The sequence below is a fragment of the Manis pentadactyla genome, chromosome 2, assembly GCF_030020395.1.
Source record: "Manis pentadactyla isolate mManPen7 chromosome 2, mManPen7.hap1, whole genome shotgun sequence".
Taxonomy (NCBI): domain Eukaryota; kingdom Metazoa; phylum Chordata; class Mammalia; order Pholidota; family Manidae; genus Manis; species Manis pentadactyla.
Window position 1 is genome coordinate 215473982 of NC_080020.1, and position 13188 is coordinate 215487169.

At 40.1% G+C, this 13188-nt stretch overlaps 1 protein-coding gene across 5 annotated transcripts in view; it reads right to left on the minus strand.

Moving 5' to 3' along the window:
• Positions 1-13188, minus strand: part of DRC1 (dynein regulatory complex subunit 1) — a 46714-nt gene that overhangs the window by 9741 nt on the left and 23785 nt on the right. For all 5 annotated transcript variants that reach the window (XM_057497354.1, XM_057497353.1, XM_057497352.1 and 2 more), the window contains one exon: positions 12730-12869. In XM_057497354.1, the coding sequence (XP_057353337.1) occupies positions 12730-12869 (140 nt within the window). The remainder of the gene's footprint in view (positions 1-12729; positions 12870-13188) is intronic.

Sequence of the window (13188 nt, forward strand, 5' to 3'; positions counted from 1 at the left end):
AAAAGATGGCAGTGTGAGAAGTGAGACAGAAACCTCCTCCCAACACCACATATAACACAAAAATACAGCAAATACAACTAATCTTGAAAGAGAGACCGGAAAGAAGACTACAACAGACAGCCTACATCTAGGGAAAAGAGAAGACCTCATGGAAAAGGGTAAAGTAACAAAGCCCCAATCCAGCAGGACCCAAATCTTCTCCCTCACCCCAGCTCACTGGTGGGAGGAAGAGAAATGGAGTGAGGAGGGAGTAGAAGCCCAGGACTGCTAAATACCCACCCCTGGAGATTTCCTCCAGGAGCACAAACCCACATTATATGGTACTCTGCAGATTAGTGGTGTTGGAAAGCAAAGACAGGCAGCATACTCAGAGAGACTGAGATTCCAGCCACTTGTGGAGAAGAGGTACCCACAATCAGCTGCTCTGGGACCACACAAAGGTGAGCATTTTGAAAGACTTCCCAACAGTGAGAGGGCTGCTAAATGGCAAGGATTACACAGAGCTTGCTGCTCAGGAGGAAGGACAGGTGGACAAAATCGTCATGGCACACCCAGCCCAGCTGATTGGGAACTTTCAGGACCTTCAGGTGCTCCATTCCCCCGGCTGGCAACACAGTGCCGAGGCTCCCCACTGCAATATGCAGCCTGCCATTCCTTCTTCCTGGCCCACACCAGTTTGCAGACCTGCTGCCCCTGCCATTGCTCAAGGCCAGCTGGAGGGTGGCCCCACCTATAGCAGCTACAAGGGCTTAAAGCAGAGGCTCCTACCTGCGCACTTAGCCCAATGGCCCTGGAAGTGGAGGCAGGCACTGCAGCAGGGAAACAGGAAAGAGCTCTTTCCTCCCAGCAGGCACTGGTGCCACTTGCCTATGACCCCTGCCATCACTCCAGGTGCTGGGCAGCTCCAGAGAGTAGAACTTCTGGGCACTAGAGGGTACTGCCTACACAAAGTTATTATTCCATAGTAATCATTAGAAATATGAAATGACAAACCAAAATTCCCTCAAAAACCACAAAGAGCGCTAATTGAAACTGAAATCACCAATCTTCTTGATAACAATTTCAAAATAAAAACCATAAGCATGCTCATGGAGCTACAGAAAAATATTCAAGATCTCAGGGAAGACTTCAAGAAACAGATAGAAACTTTAAAAAATACAATATCTGAAATGAAACATACACTGGAGGAATTTAAAAGCAGATTAGATGACATAGAGGAGATGGTAAATGAAATGGAAATTGGAGAACAGGAATACAGAGAAGCTGAGGCACAAAGAGAAAAGAGTATCTCTAGGAATGAAAGAATAATGAGGACTGTGCAACTCCAAATGGAACAATATTCACATTATAGGAAGTAACAGAAGAAAAAGAAAGAGAAAAAGGAATAGAAAGTCTCTTTGAGGAAATAATTGCTGAAAACTCCCCCAATCTGGGGAAGGAAAGTCTCTCAGCCCATGGAAGTGCACAAATATCCCAACACAAGGGACCCAAGGAAGACAACACCAAGACATGTAATAATTAAAATGGCAAAGATCAAGGACAAGTAGAGAGTATTAAAAATAGCCAGAAAGAGAAAAAAGATCACATACAAAGGAAAACCCATCAGGCTATCATCAGACTTCTCAGCAGAAACCTTACAGGCCAGAAGGGAGTGGCATGAATATATTTAATGCAATGAAACAGAAGGGCCTCCAACCAAGAATACTCTACCCAGCAAGATTATCATTCAAATTTAAAGCAGGGATTAAACAATTGCCAGATAAGTAAAAGTTGAGGGGATTTACCTCCCACAAATCATCTCTATAGTGATTTTAAAGGGACTGCTGTCGATGGAAGTGCTCCTAAGGCTAAATAGCTGTCACCAGAGAAAATAAAACCACAGTGAAGAAAGTAGACCGATTAATTACTAAACAAATGCAAAATTAAATCAACTACCCACAAAGTCAGTCAAGGAATACACAAAGAGTACAGAATATGATACCTAATATATAAAGAGTGGAGGAGGAAGAAAAAGAAGGAATTAAAAAAAATCTTTAGATTGTGTTTGAAATAGCATAATAAGTGAGTTAAATTAGATTGTTAGATAGTAAAGAAGCTGACCTTGAACCTTTGGTAACCACAAATCTAAAGCCGGCAATGGCAATCAGTACATATCTATCAGTAATCACCCTAAATGTAAATGGACTGAATGCATCAATCAAAAGACACAGAGTTATAGAATGGATAAAAAAAACAAGACCTATCTATATGCTGCCTACAAGAGACTCACTTCAAACCTAAAGACATAACACAGACTAGAAGTGAAGGTACGGAAAAAAATATTTCATGCAAATAATATGGAGAAAAAAGAATGAGTTACAGTACTTGTATCAGACAAAGTCGACTTCAAAACAAAGAAAGTAACAAGAGACAAAGAAGGACATTACACAATGATAAAGGGGTCAGTCTAACAAAAGGATACAACCATTATAAATATCTACGCACCCTACATATGTGAAACAAATACTAACAGAATAAAAGGGCAAAACAGAATGCAAAGCATTCATTGTAGAAGACTTCAACACACCACTCACAAAAGGACAAATCAACCAGACAGAAAATAAGTAAGGAGACAGAGGCACCAAACAACACATTAGAACAGATGGACCTAACAGACATCTACAGAAATCTCTACCCAAAGCAGCAGGATATACATTCTTCTCAAGTGCACATGGAACATTTTCAAGAATAGATCACATACTAGGACATCAAAATAGCCTCAGTACATTCAGAAGAATTAAAATTGTACCAATCAAATTCTCAGATGACAAAAGTATGAAACTAGAAATTAATTACACAAAGAAAAGAAAAAATCCCATAAACACATAGAGGCTTAACAACATACTCCCAAATAATCAATGGATCAATGAGCAAATAAAAAAGAGATTGAGCAATATATGGAGACAAATGAAAACAACCACTCAACACCCCAAAATCTATGGGACATAGCAAAGGCCATTCTAAGAGGGAAGTATATTGCAATACAGGTTTACCTCAAGAAAGAAGAACAATCCCAAATGAACAGTCTAAACTCACAATTAATGAAACTAGAAAAAGAAGAACAAATGAGGCCCAAAGTCAGTAGAAGTAGGGACATAATAAAGATTAGAGCAGAAATAAATAAAATTGAGAAGAATAAAACAAGAGAAAGAATCAATGAAAGCAGGAGCTGGTTCTTTGAGAAAATAAACAAAATAGATTACCCCCTAGCCTGACTTATCAAGAAAAAAAGAGAGACTACACACATAAACAGAATCAGAAATGAGAAAGGAAAAATCACTACAGACACCACAGAAATACAAAGAATTATTAGAGAATATTATGAAAAATCATATGCTAACAAATTGGATGAACTAGAAGAAATGGACAACTTTCTGGAAAATACAACCTTCCAAGACTGACCCAGGAAGAAACACAAAATATGAACAAACCAATTACCAGCAATGAAATTGATTTGGTAATCAAAAAACTACCTAAGAATAAAATCCCTGGACCAGATAGAGTCACCACTGAATTTTATCAAACATTTAGTGAAGACCTAATATCCATCCTCCTTAAAGTTTCCAAAAAGTAGAAGAGGAGGGAATACTTCCAAACTCATTCTATGAAGCCAGCATCACTCTAATACCAAAAGCAGACCACCACAAAAAAAGAAAATTACAGACCAATATCCCTGATTAACATAGATGCAAAAATCCTCAACAAATATTTGCTAACAAATATTAACAAACCAAATTCAAAAATACATCAAAAAGATCATCCATCATGATCAAGTAGGATTTATTCCAGGGATGCAAGAATAGCACAATATTCAAAAATCCATCAACATCATGCATCACATCAACAAAAAGAAGGACAAAATCACATGATCATCTCAATAGATGCTGAAAAAGCATCTGACAAAATTTAACATCCATTCATGATAAAAACTCTCAACAAAATGGGTATAGAGGGCAAGTACCTCAACATAATGAAGGCCATAAACGACAAACCCACAGCCAACATCATATTTAACAGCTGAAAGCTTTTCCTTTAAGATCAGGTAAAAGACAAGATGCCCAGTCTCCCCACTTTTATTCAACAGAGTACTGGAGGTCCTAGCCATGGCAATCAGACAATACAAAGAAATAAAAGGCATCCAGATTGGTAAGGAAGTAGTTAAACTGTCGCTATTTGCAGATGACATGACATTGTACATAAAGAACCCTAAAGAATCCACCCCAAGTCTACTAGAACTAATAACTAAACTCAGCAAAGTTGCAGGATATGAAATTAATACACAGAAATCTGTTGCATTCCTATATACTAATGATGAACTAGCAGAAAGAGAAATCAGGAAAACAATTCCATTTACAATTGCATCAAAAAGAATAAAATGCCTAGGAATAAACCTAACCAGGGAGGTAAAAGACCTATACCCTGAAAACTACAAGACACTCATCAGAGAAATTAAAGATGACACCAAAAAACTGAAATACATCCCATGCTCATGGACAGGAAGAATTAATATTGTCAAAATAGCTATCCTGCCTAAAGCAATCTACAGATTCAATGCAATCCCTATCAAAATACCAACAGCATTCTTGAATGAGCTAGAACAAATAGTTCTAAAATTCATATGGAACTACAAAAAACTCCGAATAGCCAAAGCAATCCTGAGAAGGAAAAATAAAATGGGGGGGGGGGGATTATGCTCCCCAACTTCAAGCTCTACTACAAAGCCACAGTAATCAAAACAATTTGGTACTGGCACAAGAACAGACCCACAGATCAATGGAACAGAAAAGAGAGCCCAGATATAAACCCACACATATATGGCCAATTAATATACAATAAAGGAGTCATGGAGATACAACAGGGAAATGACAGCCTCTTCAACAACTGGTGTTGGCAAAACTGGAAACCTACATGTAAAAAAAATGAAACTGGATTATCGTCTAACTCCATACACAAAAGTAAACTCAAAATGGATCAAAGACCTGAATGTAAGTCATGAAAATATAAAACTCTTAGAAGAAAACATAGGCAAAAATCTCTTGAATATAAACATGAGCAACTTTTTCCTGAACACATCTCCTCGGGCAAGGGAAACAAAAGCAAAAATGAACAAATTGGACTACATCAAACTATAAAGCTTCTGTACAGCAAAAGACACCATCAGTAGAACAAAAAAGCATCCTACAATATGGGAGAATATATTCATAAACAACTTATCTGATAAGAGGTTAACATGCAAAATATATAAAGAACTCACACACCTCAATGTTCAAAAAGAAAAAAACCCAATGAAAAAAATGGGTGGAGGATATGAACAGATACTCCTCCAAAGAAGAAATTCAAATGGCCAACAGACACATGAAATAGATCCACATTGCTAATTATCAGTGAAATACAAGTTAAAACCTCACCGAGGTATCACCTCACACCAGTTAGGAGGGCCAACATCCAAAAGACATGGTAATGTAAATCAGTTCAACCATTGTGGAAAGCAATACGGAGGTTCCTCAAAAAACTAAAAATAGAAATACCATTTGATCCAGGAATCCCACTCCTTGGAATTTACCTAAAGAATACAACTTCTCAGATTCAAAAAGACATATGCACCCCTATGATTATCGCAACACTATTTACAATAGCCAAGATATGGAAGCAACCTAAGTGTCCATCAATAGATGGATGGATAAAGATGTGGTACATATACACAATGGAATACTATTCAGCCATAAGAAAGGAACAAACCTCACCATTTGCAACAACATGGATGGAGCTGGAGGATATTATGCTCAGCGAAATAAGCCAGGAGGAGAAAGATAAGTGCCAAATGATTTCCCTCATTTGTGGAGTATAACAATGAAGCAAAACTGAAGGAACAAAAATAGCAGCAGACCCACAGACTCCAAGAAGGCACTAGTGGTTAACAAAGGTGAGGGGTGTGGGAGGGCAGGTGGGGAGGGAGGGAGAAGGGGATGGAGGGGTATTATGTTTAGTACACATGGTGTGGGGGATCACAGGGAAGACAGTGTAGCACAAAGAAGGCAAATAGTGAAACTGTGGCATCTAACTACACTGATGGACAGTGACTGCATTGGGGTATGGGTGGGGACTTGATAACATGGGTAAATGTAGTAACCACATTGTTTTTTCATGTGAAACCTTCATAAGAGTGTATATCAATAATACCTTAATAAAAAAAAATTTTTAAGTGAGTCTGCAGCTGAATAGAAGGCGTGATGTATGTTCCTCTCATCTACTTTGCTCAGCTCTACAAAACCAGAATCAGATTTGTGGAAGGACAGAAAACCCTCCCATATAGTCCAAAACACAGCTGTGACTGTGAGCAAGGAAAGGAAGGCAACAGGAAGTGATGGGACTGCCCAGAACTAAATTCATTCAAAACAGTCTCCCGCTTGTGAATGTGACTGGACTTTCCTCAATGCACCATTGGTCATAATGCCCATATCTAATGTCAACCTCACATACTTACATAACATATCTCAACAAGTTCACTGTCATAATTTGGATGTTCATTTCACCTCTGAAAACAAGGAAAATAATAAACCTTCTTATAGCCACATGTCTATGAGACACAAGTCCTCCATTGTCAAAGAGCTAATATTAGTAACAAGTCCAAAAACTCATTCATTCATTCGCTCATTCACTTATCAATCAATCAATATGAAAGGTCTCTTTTGTGCCAAGGATATGTTTGAATACAAGGCACTATCAGTCTACTCAGAAACAAGGACAAACATTAACTACCATAGAGTATGAAAAATAGTCTACAAGAGTTTTGCACAGGATGCCCAGGGAGCCCAGAGGTGGGGCACCAGATTTACCCTGGCGTGCAGGAGAGGAGAGAAGAGTGGTCAGAGGTTCCACTACAGTGAGAGACTGTTACAACCTGGCCAGTGGCACTGTGAATCCAGGCATGCCATGGCTCCCCATCTCACTGCTAAAAGGAGCTATGTGAATGTAAAACTTCTCGGGAAACATGCATGGCAGGCACAGCTTTTAGACCCAGGACCCTATTTCAGACTTCAAACTACTGAAGAGGTGTCTTATGTCAGTGCCACTGGAATAGAGTTTAAAGGCCTACATATTTTAAGTTTAAAAATTCTAAAAATAAATTTTTCCTCCTAAGCATTATTCTGAAATAATCAGAAAGTCCCCAAAACACATTCATCATTCATATTTTTGTCCTCAATAAAATGAAAAAATTATTTGACTTTTAGTAATACTTGATCTCAGATCAAAAATATCATTAGATTAACTATCATGCAGGCTCAGTTAGAGGGGAAAAAAAGTGAGTCTGCAGCTGAATAAAAACTCATAAAAAATAAATCTCTAATTCATTTTCTTAACTGCAGTATTCTAAGAGACTTTCCATATATAGGTGTAAAACAACCTTTTTTTTAATTGTCATCCTGAAATATTTTTTTTCAGCATCATTTAGTACAAAAGTTCCTATGTCTATCTCGTTACAGAAGCTAATATAACAAAAATAAACTCCAGATGCGTACTGAAGGTCATCAGGGCAAGGGAGCGAGACAGGGTGTGGAAGGGAGAGGATGGTTGCCAGGGGAAGCTCAACAAAACATGAAGACCAGTGACTGGCTGGAAGCTAGAGAAGGGGAGAGGAGGAGGATGGGAAAGCCAGAGGGCCAGGAAGTCTGGCTTCAGAACTCCACTCTGGCAACAGCAGTGACCCTCCAAGCTGCAACAGAGTGGCAGTTCAGATAAAGCAAGGAGGTAAGGTCAGGATTAGGGATGTGAGATTGGTAGCCATCAACAAAGAGGTGATATCCAAAGCCAAGAGACTGATGCAGCAGGTGGATGGAATAAAAATAAAAAGGAAGGGAGAAGTCAAGATGGCGGCATGAGTAGAGCAGTGGAAATCTCCTCCCAAAACCATATATATTTTTGAAAATACAACAAATACAACTATTCCTAAAAGAGACACCAGAAGATACAGGATAACAGCCAGGCTACATCTACACCTGTGAGAACCCAGCGCCCCATGAAGGGGGTAAGATACAAGCCGTGGCCCGGGGGGACCCAAGTGCGCCCCTCACCCCAGCTCCCGATGGGAGGAGAGGAGTCAGAGCAGGGAGGGAGAGGGAGCCCAGGACTGCTAAACACCCAGCCTTAGCCATCCACACTGGGAGCGCAGACATACAGGGCATGGTGTGCTGGATACTAGGAAAACGGAACAGTAAAACCTGCGACCAGGCCCCTGCAGTCGGCGCCCCTGGGACAAAAGAAAAGCGAGTGCTTTTTGAAAGTCTTAAAGAGACAGGGACCCCACAGCTGGACGGAAGCGTCCCAGGGCACTTAGCCCAGCAGCTGGGAATCCCGGGGAACTCTGGGCGCCCTAAGCCCCTGAGCGACAGGGCAGCTCTGAGGCCCCTCACAGCAATAAACAGACTCCCGCCCATTCCCCCTCTGGCACTGCCCCGCCATAGTAGCAGCAGCCTGACAGTGGCCACACCCACAACAACCACGCGGAGCTTAACTCCACAGCAGCCCAGGCAAGAATCAGAGACTCCGTCTGCGTGCAGCTGCCCAGCACAAGCCACTAGGGGTCGCCGTTCTCCTAGGAGAGGAAGGCCACAAACTAGCAAGAAGGGATGTTCTCCCGGCTGACACATGTGCCAACTCCCTACAACTACCTCTATTGCCTTGAAAAGGCAGAAGAATTTGATTCAGACCAGAATCACACAGACATCCTCCCCTGAGAGGGAACCTGGAGAGACAGACCTAACCAATCTTCCTGAAAAAGAATTCAAAATAAAGGTTATAACCATGCTGATGGAGCTGCAGAGAAAAATGCAAGAGCTAACGGATAACATTGGGAGGGAGAATACAGAAACAAAACAATCTCTGGAAGGACTTAAAAGCAGAATGGACGAGATGCAAGAGGCCATTAATGGAATAGAAACCAGAGAACAGGAGAGCATAGAAGCTGATGCAGAGAGAGATAAAAGGATCTCCAGAAATGAAACAATATTAAGAGAACTGTGTGACCAATCCAAAAGGAACAATATCCACGTTATAGGGGTACCAGAAGAAGAAAAGAAAGAAAAAGGGATAGAAAGTGTATTTAAAGAAATAATTGCTGAAAACTTCCCCAAATTGTGGGAGGAATAATCACTCAGACCACGGAAGCACACAGAACTCCCAACAGAAGGGATCCAAGGAGGACAACACCAAAACACATAATAATTAAAATGGCAAAGATCAAGGACAAGGACAGAGTTTTAAAGGCAGCTAGAGAGAGGAAAAAGGTCACCTACAAAGGAAAACCCATCAGGCTATCATCAGACTTCTCAACAGAAACCCTACAGGCCAGAAGAGAATGGCATGATATATTCAATGCAATGAAACAGAAGGGCCTTGAACCAAGGATACTGTATCCAGCACGATTATCATTCAAATATGAAGGAGGGATTAAACAATTCCCAGACAAGCAAAAGTTGAGGGAATTTGCCTCCAACAAACCACCTCTACAGGGTATTCTGGAGGGACTGCTCTAAATGGGAGCACTCCTAAGGCTAAGCAGATGTCACCAGAGAAAATAAAATCACAGCAAAGAAAGCAGACCAACCAAATACTAACTAAAGGCAAAAAATAAAACCAACTACTCACAAAAGCAGTCAAAGGAAACACAAAAGAGCATAGAATAAAACACCCAACATGTAAAGAATGGAGGAGGAGGAATAAGAAGGGAGAGAAATAAAGAAACATCAGACAGTGTTTATAATAGCTCAATAAGCAAGTTAAGTTAGACAGTAAGATAGTAAAGAAGCTAACCTTGAACCTTTGGTAACCACGAATCTAAAGCCTGCAATGGCAATAAGTACATATCTTTCAATAATCACCCTAAATGTAAATGGACTGAATGCACCAATCAAAAGACACAGAGTAATAGAAAAATAAAAAGGAAAGGGGTAAGATGCTTTCTGGAATATTTTAACAGGCAATAAAAAGCAGGACATCCAAAGGAACCAGACTATGAATAAACTGAGAAAGAAGTGACAACATCTCAGTCATAAAAAAAGAGGAGGAAAATTCTGAGATTCAGCATCCAGTAATAATAGGATGAAGCCTGAGGAAAAGCCATGGAGTTCGCCTGAAAGGCTGTCACTCACTACATTCTACAGAGGGAAGATTTGTCCAACTCTGGGGTCAGAGGTCAAATTATGTTAGAGGTCGGGGGAAGGGGCAAGTGATGAGGAAGGAAAAATGGCCACAAAAGCAAGGAGAGAGAAAAGAGCTTTCAGAGGAGCGGCATGGGGGTTTCTTAGGATAAAGGACACTGGTGAAAGTCTGAAGTCAGAGCCAGTGAAGAAGGGACAGCAGCAATGACACCACTCACCCTCCTGCCCTTTGGGTCAAACCCAAGCCCTGCCTCCTGTCTTGCCAACCTCCCTGTCCCACTCTGCAGTCTCTTCGTCAACCATGTAACTTGTTCATTCCTACCTCCTTGCCTTCATACCTGCCATTCCCAGCTCAGGCACTACGTACCCTGGAGTCTTCTTGTAATTCTTTTATGCCAATTCATGCCCTCCCTTCTCCACCATTTCATTGCTTTAGGAAGCCTTCCCAGACAACTCCTCAATGCACTGATTTGTGACTGTCATGGACAGTTCCCCATCTAGTATGGGGCCTATAGTGGGTTTTGCCCATAAATATTTTCCCCTAATGACTCATTTATCTCAGATCATCAGGCTTAAGACATCACCTCATTTATCTGTTACCTGTTAAATGTTATCATTTCCTGTTATAAGTAACTCTGAAACAGTCAAACTGGTATTTCTCCACACACCCAACATTTGTTCCAAAATGTACCATCAACCCACAGGTGGAAGAATTCATAAATAACAATAGGTTGTTTGGGCTTTGGGGGAAAGCCCCAAATGAGGATTAAACATGCTTAGTCTACTCTGAGCCTTAAGCCTCCCACAGTGGTCTGGAATTTAGAAAACAATTCTTAAAGGAAGAAAAGGAGGAGGGATGGACAGGAGACCACAGGAGAGCAGGGAAGGGGCAGGATGGGGAAGAAGTTCCCAGGGAAAGGCATCGCTCAGTAAGCCACAAGGAAGAGCAAGTGTCTGAACCAGTGTGGTATGTGTGTAGAAACATGTATCTCAGATTTCACTGGAAGACCAGAAATAAATAAGCTATATAAGTGGTTATTGCCTGTGTCCATTATATAAATAATTAAAATTTGGTTATATTTTTAGAGAGTAAGATGGGAAGACTAACCATATCAGACATTAAAACATATTCTAGTGCCCCAATAATTAGAACAGTGTGGTACTGGCACCTGAAAAGATAAAAGAGAGAAAGAAACAGAAAAGACCCAAATGTATATAGATATGAGGTAATAATGTTGTCACCTCCAATCAGTAAGGAATGGTATGAGGACAATCATTAGCCATCTGGGGAAAATTAAGAGTTGGATTCACACCTTGCACTATACACCAAGATAAAGTTCAAGTAGATCAAGTTTAAGTGTAAAAAATGAAACTTTATCAATGTATCACTGGAAAATGTGGGAGAATTTGAAATCTCAATGTGAAAGGAAGACATTCCTAATTATGAGTCAAAACCCAGAAGCCATAAAGGAGAATATTGACAAACTCAACAATGTGGAAGTTTAAAATATGTGCATTGCAAAAATCCACAAGCAAGGTCAAATAGCAAACTAGTTTAAAATATTTGCAATTCCTGTAGCAACAGGCTAATCTCCCTAATTAATATAGGAGTATCTAAAAACTGATGAGAAAAAGCCCAACAAGCCAGTGAAGAAGTAGACAGGGCATATTCATATATAATATGAATATTTTGTTATAAATTATTGATTAATATATTAATATATTCATGTAATATAATTCATAAAGAAGACAATACCAAGTGGCTCATACACATAGAAAACTATGTTCAATTTCTTGCACAAGAGAAATACAAAATAAAAATACACTGAGATGCCATTCCTCACACTACTGCACAAAATTCCAAGGCTGTGAGGAGTTAAGTATACTTGCATACATTGCTGTTGGGATCAAGATCGGTACAACCCCTAAGAACAAATTGGCAATCTGTCAAAATGCATTCATTACTCTAATCCATGGTTAATTCCTGCATCACTAGATCAACTGGATTATCGACAAGAAAATATAACGTGTCTCTGATTATAAGGCAATATGAAACACACACCCTAACTGTAAAATATTCTGGCCAAAAATGTGTGAATTGAATCCATTAAGTCTATAGCTATAACTTACAATTCACGGGAAATAGGGAGCCAGAGAAACAAGTAAATATAAACTATTTAAATCCAAAAAGTGGGACATTCTGTAAAATAACTGGCCCAGTCTTTTGAACAAAGAACTGCTTCTACCCCTCCACACACACATACATATATTTAGAAAAGATACAGTAAGTGTATACATATCATTTAAAAAGGAAGCTGGTAGGTGGAGAGGTAGGGGAATCTTGATGGTCAAGGAGACTTAAAGAACTTCATTTAACAACCTGATGCCAAGCCTGGTATTATCCAAAAAGCTCTCTTAGTAAGAGTTGGATACATTTTTAACAGTTTGAGCCCCGCAGAAGAGAGGAATACATACCCATCCCCATTTTCAGCACAGAAAGACCCAGGAGAAGATGCTCTGCATGCTGCCTTACCGATTGATCTTTCTCTTCTGCTGGGATTTGATCACTGTGCTCTCTTCGTCTCTCTTCTTTAGCACCTGGAAGTTGTACTCTAACTTCTCTTGGTTTAGCTGATAAGTGGCTTTCATCTGCTGAAGCTGTTGCTCAAGAATCTAAAGTTTTGAAAAAATAACACTAATTGTCACTGGTGAGTTTGTTATGCCTGAGGGTCCCTGACAGTTCATTCTGGAGTCAGGTCGGAGGAACCTGTAGGGACAAGAGCTTTCACCTCAATCATTAGAGGTCAATTAAAGGCTAACCAAAAAAACAATTCAAGAAATCATTCAACTGCAAGCTAAAGCCTACATACTTAAAGCCTAAAAGAGATCAGAGAGCCTTCAAACGCAGTCCCCCTGCTTCTCTGCCCCAGATCCTTTAGACAAAGCCCACTAGAAACACCATTAAAGTGAATACTGCCACCAGAAAACCTGC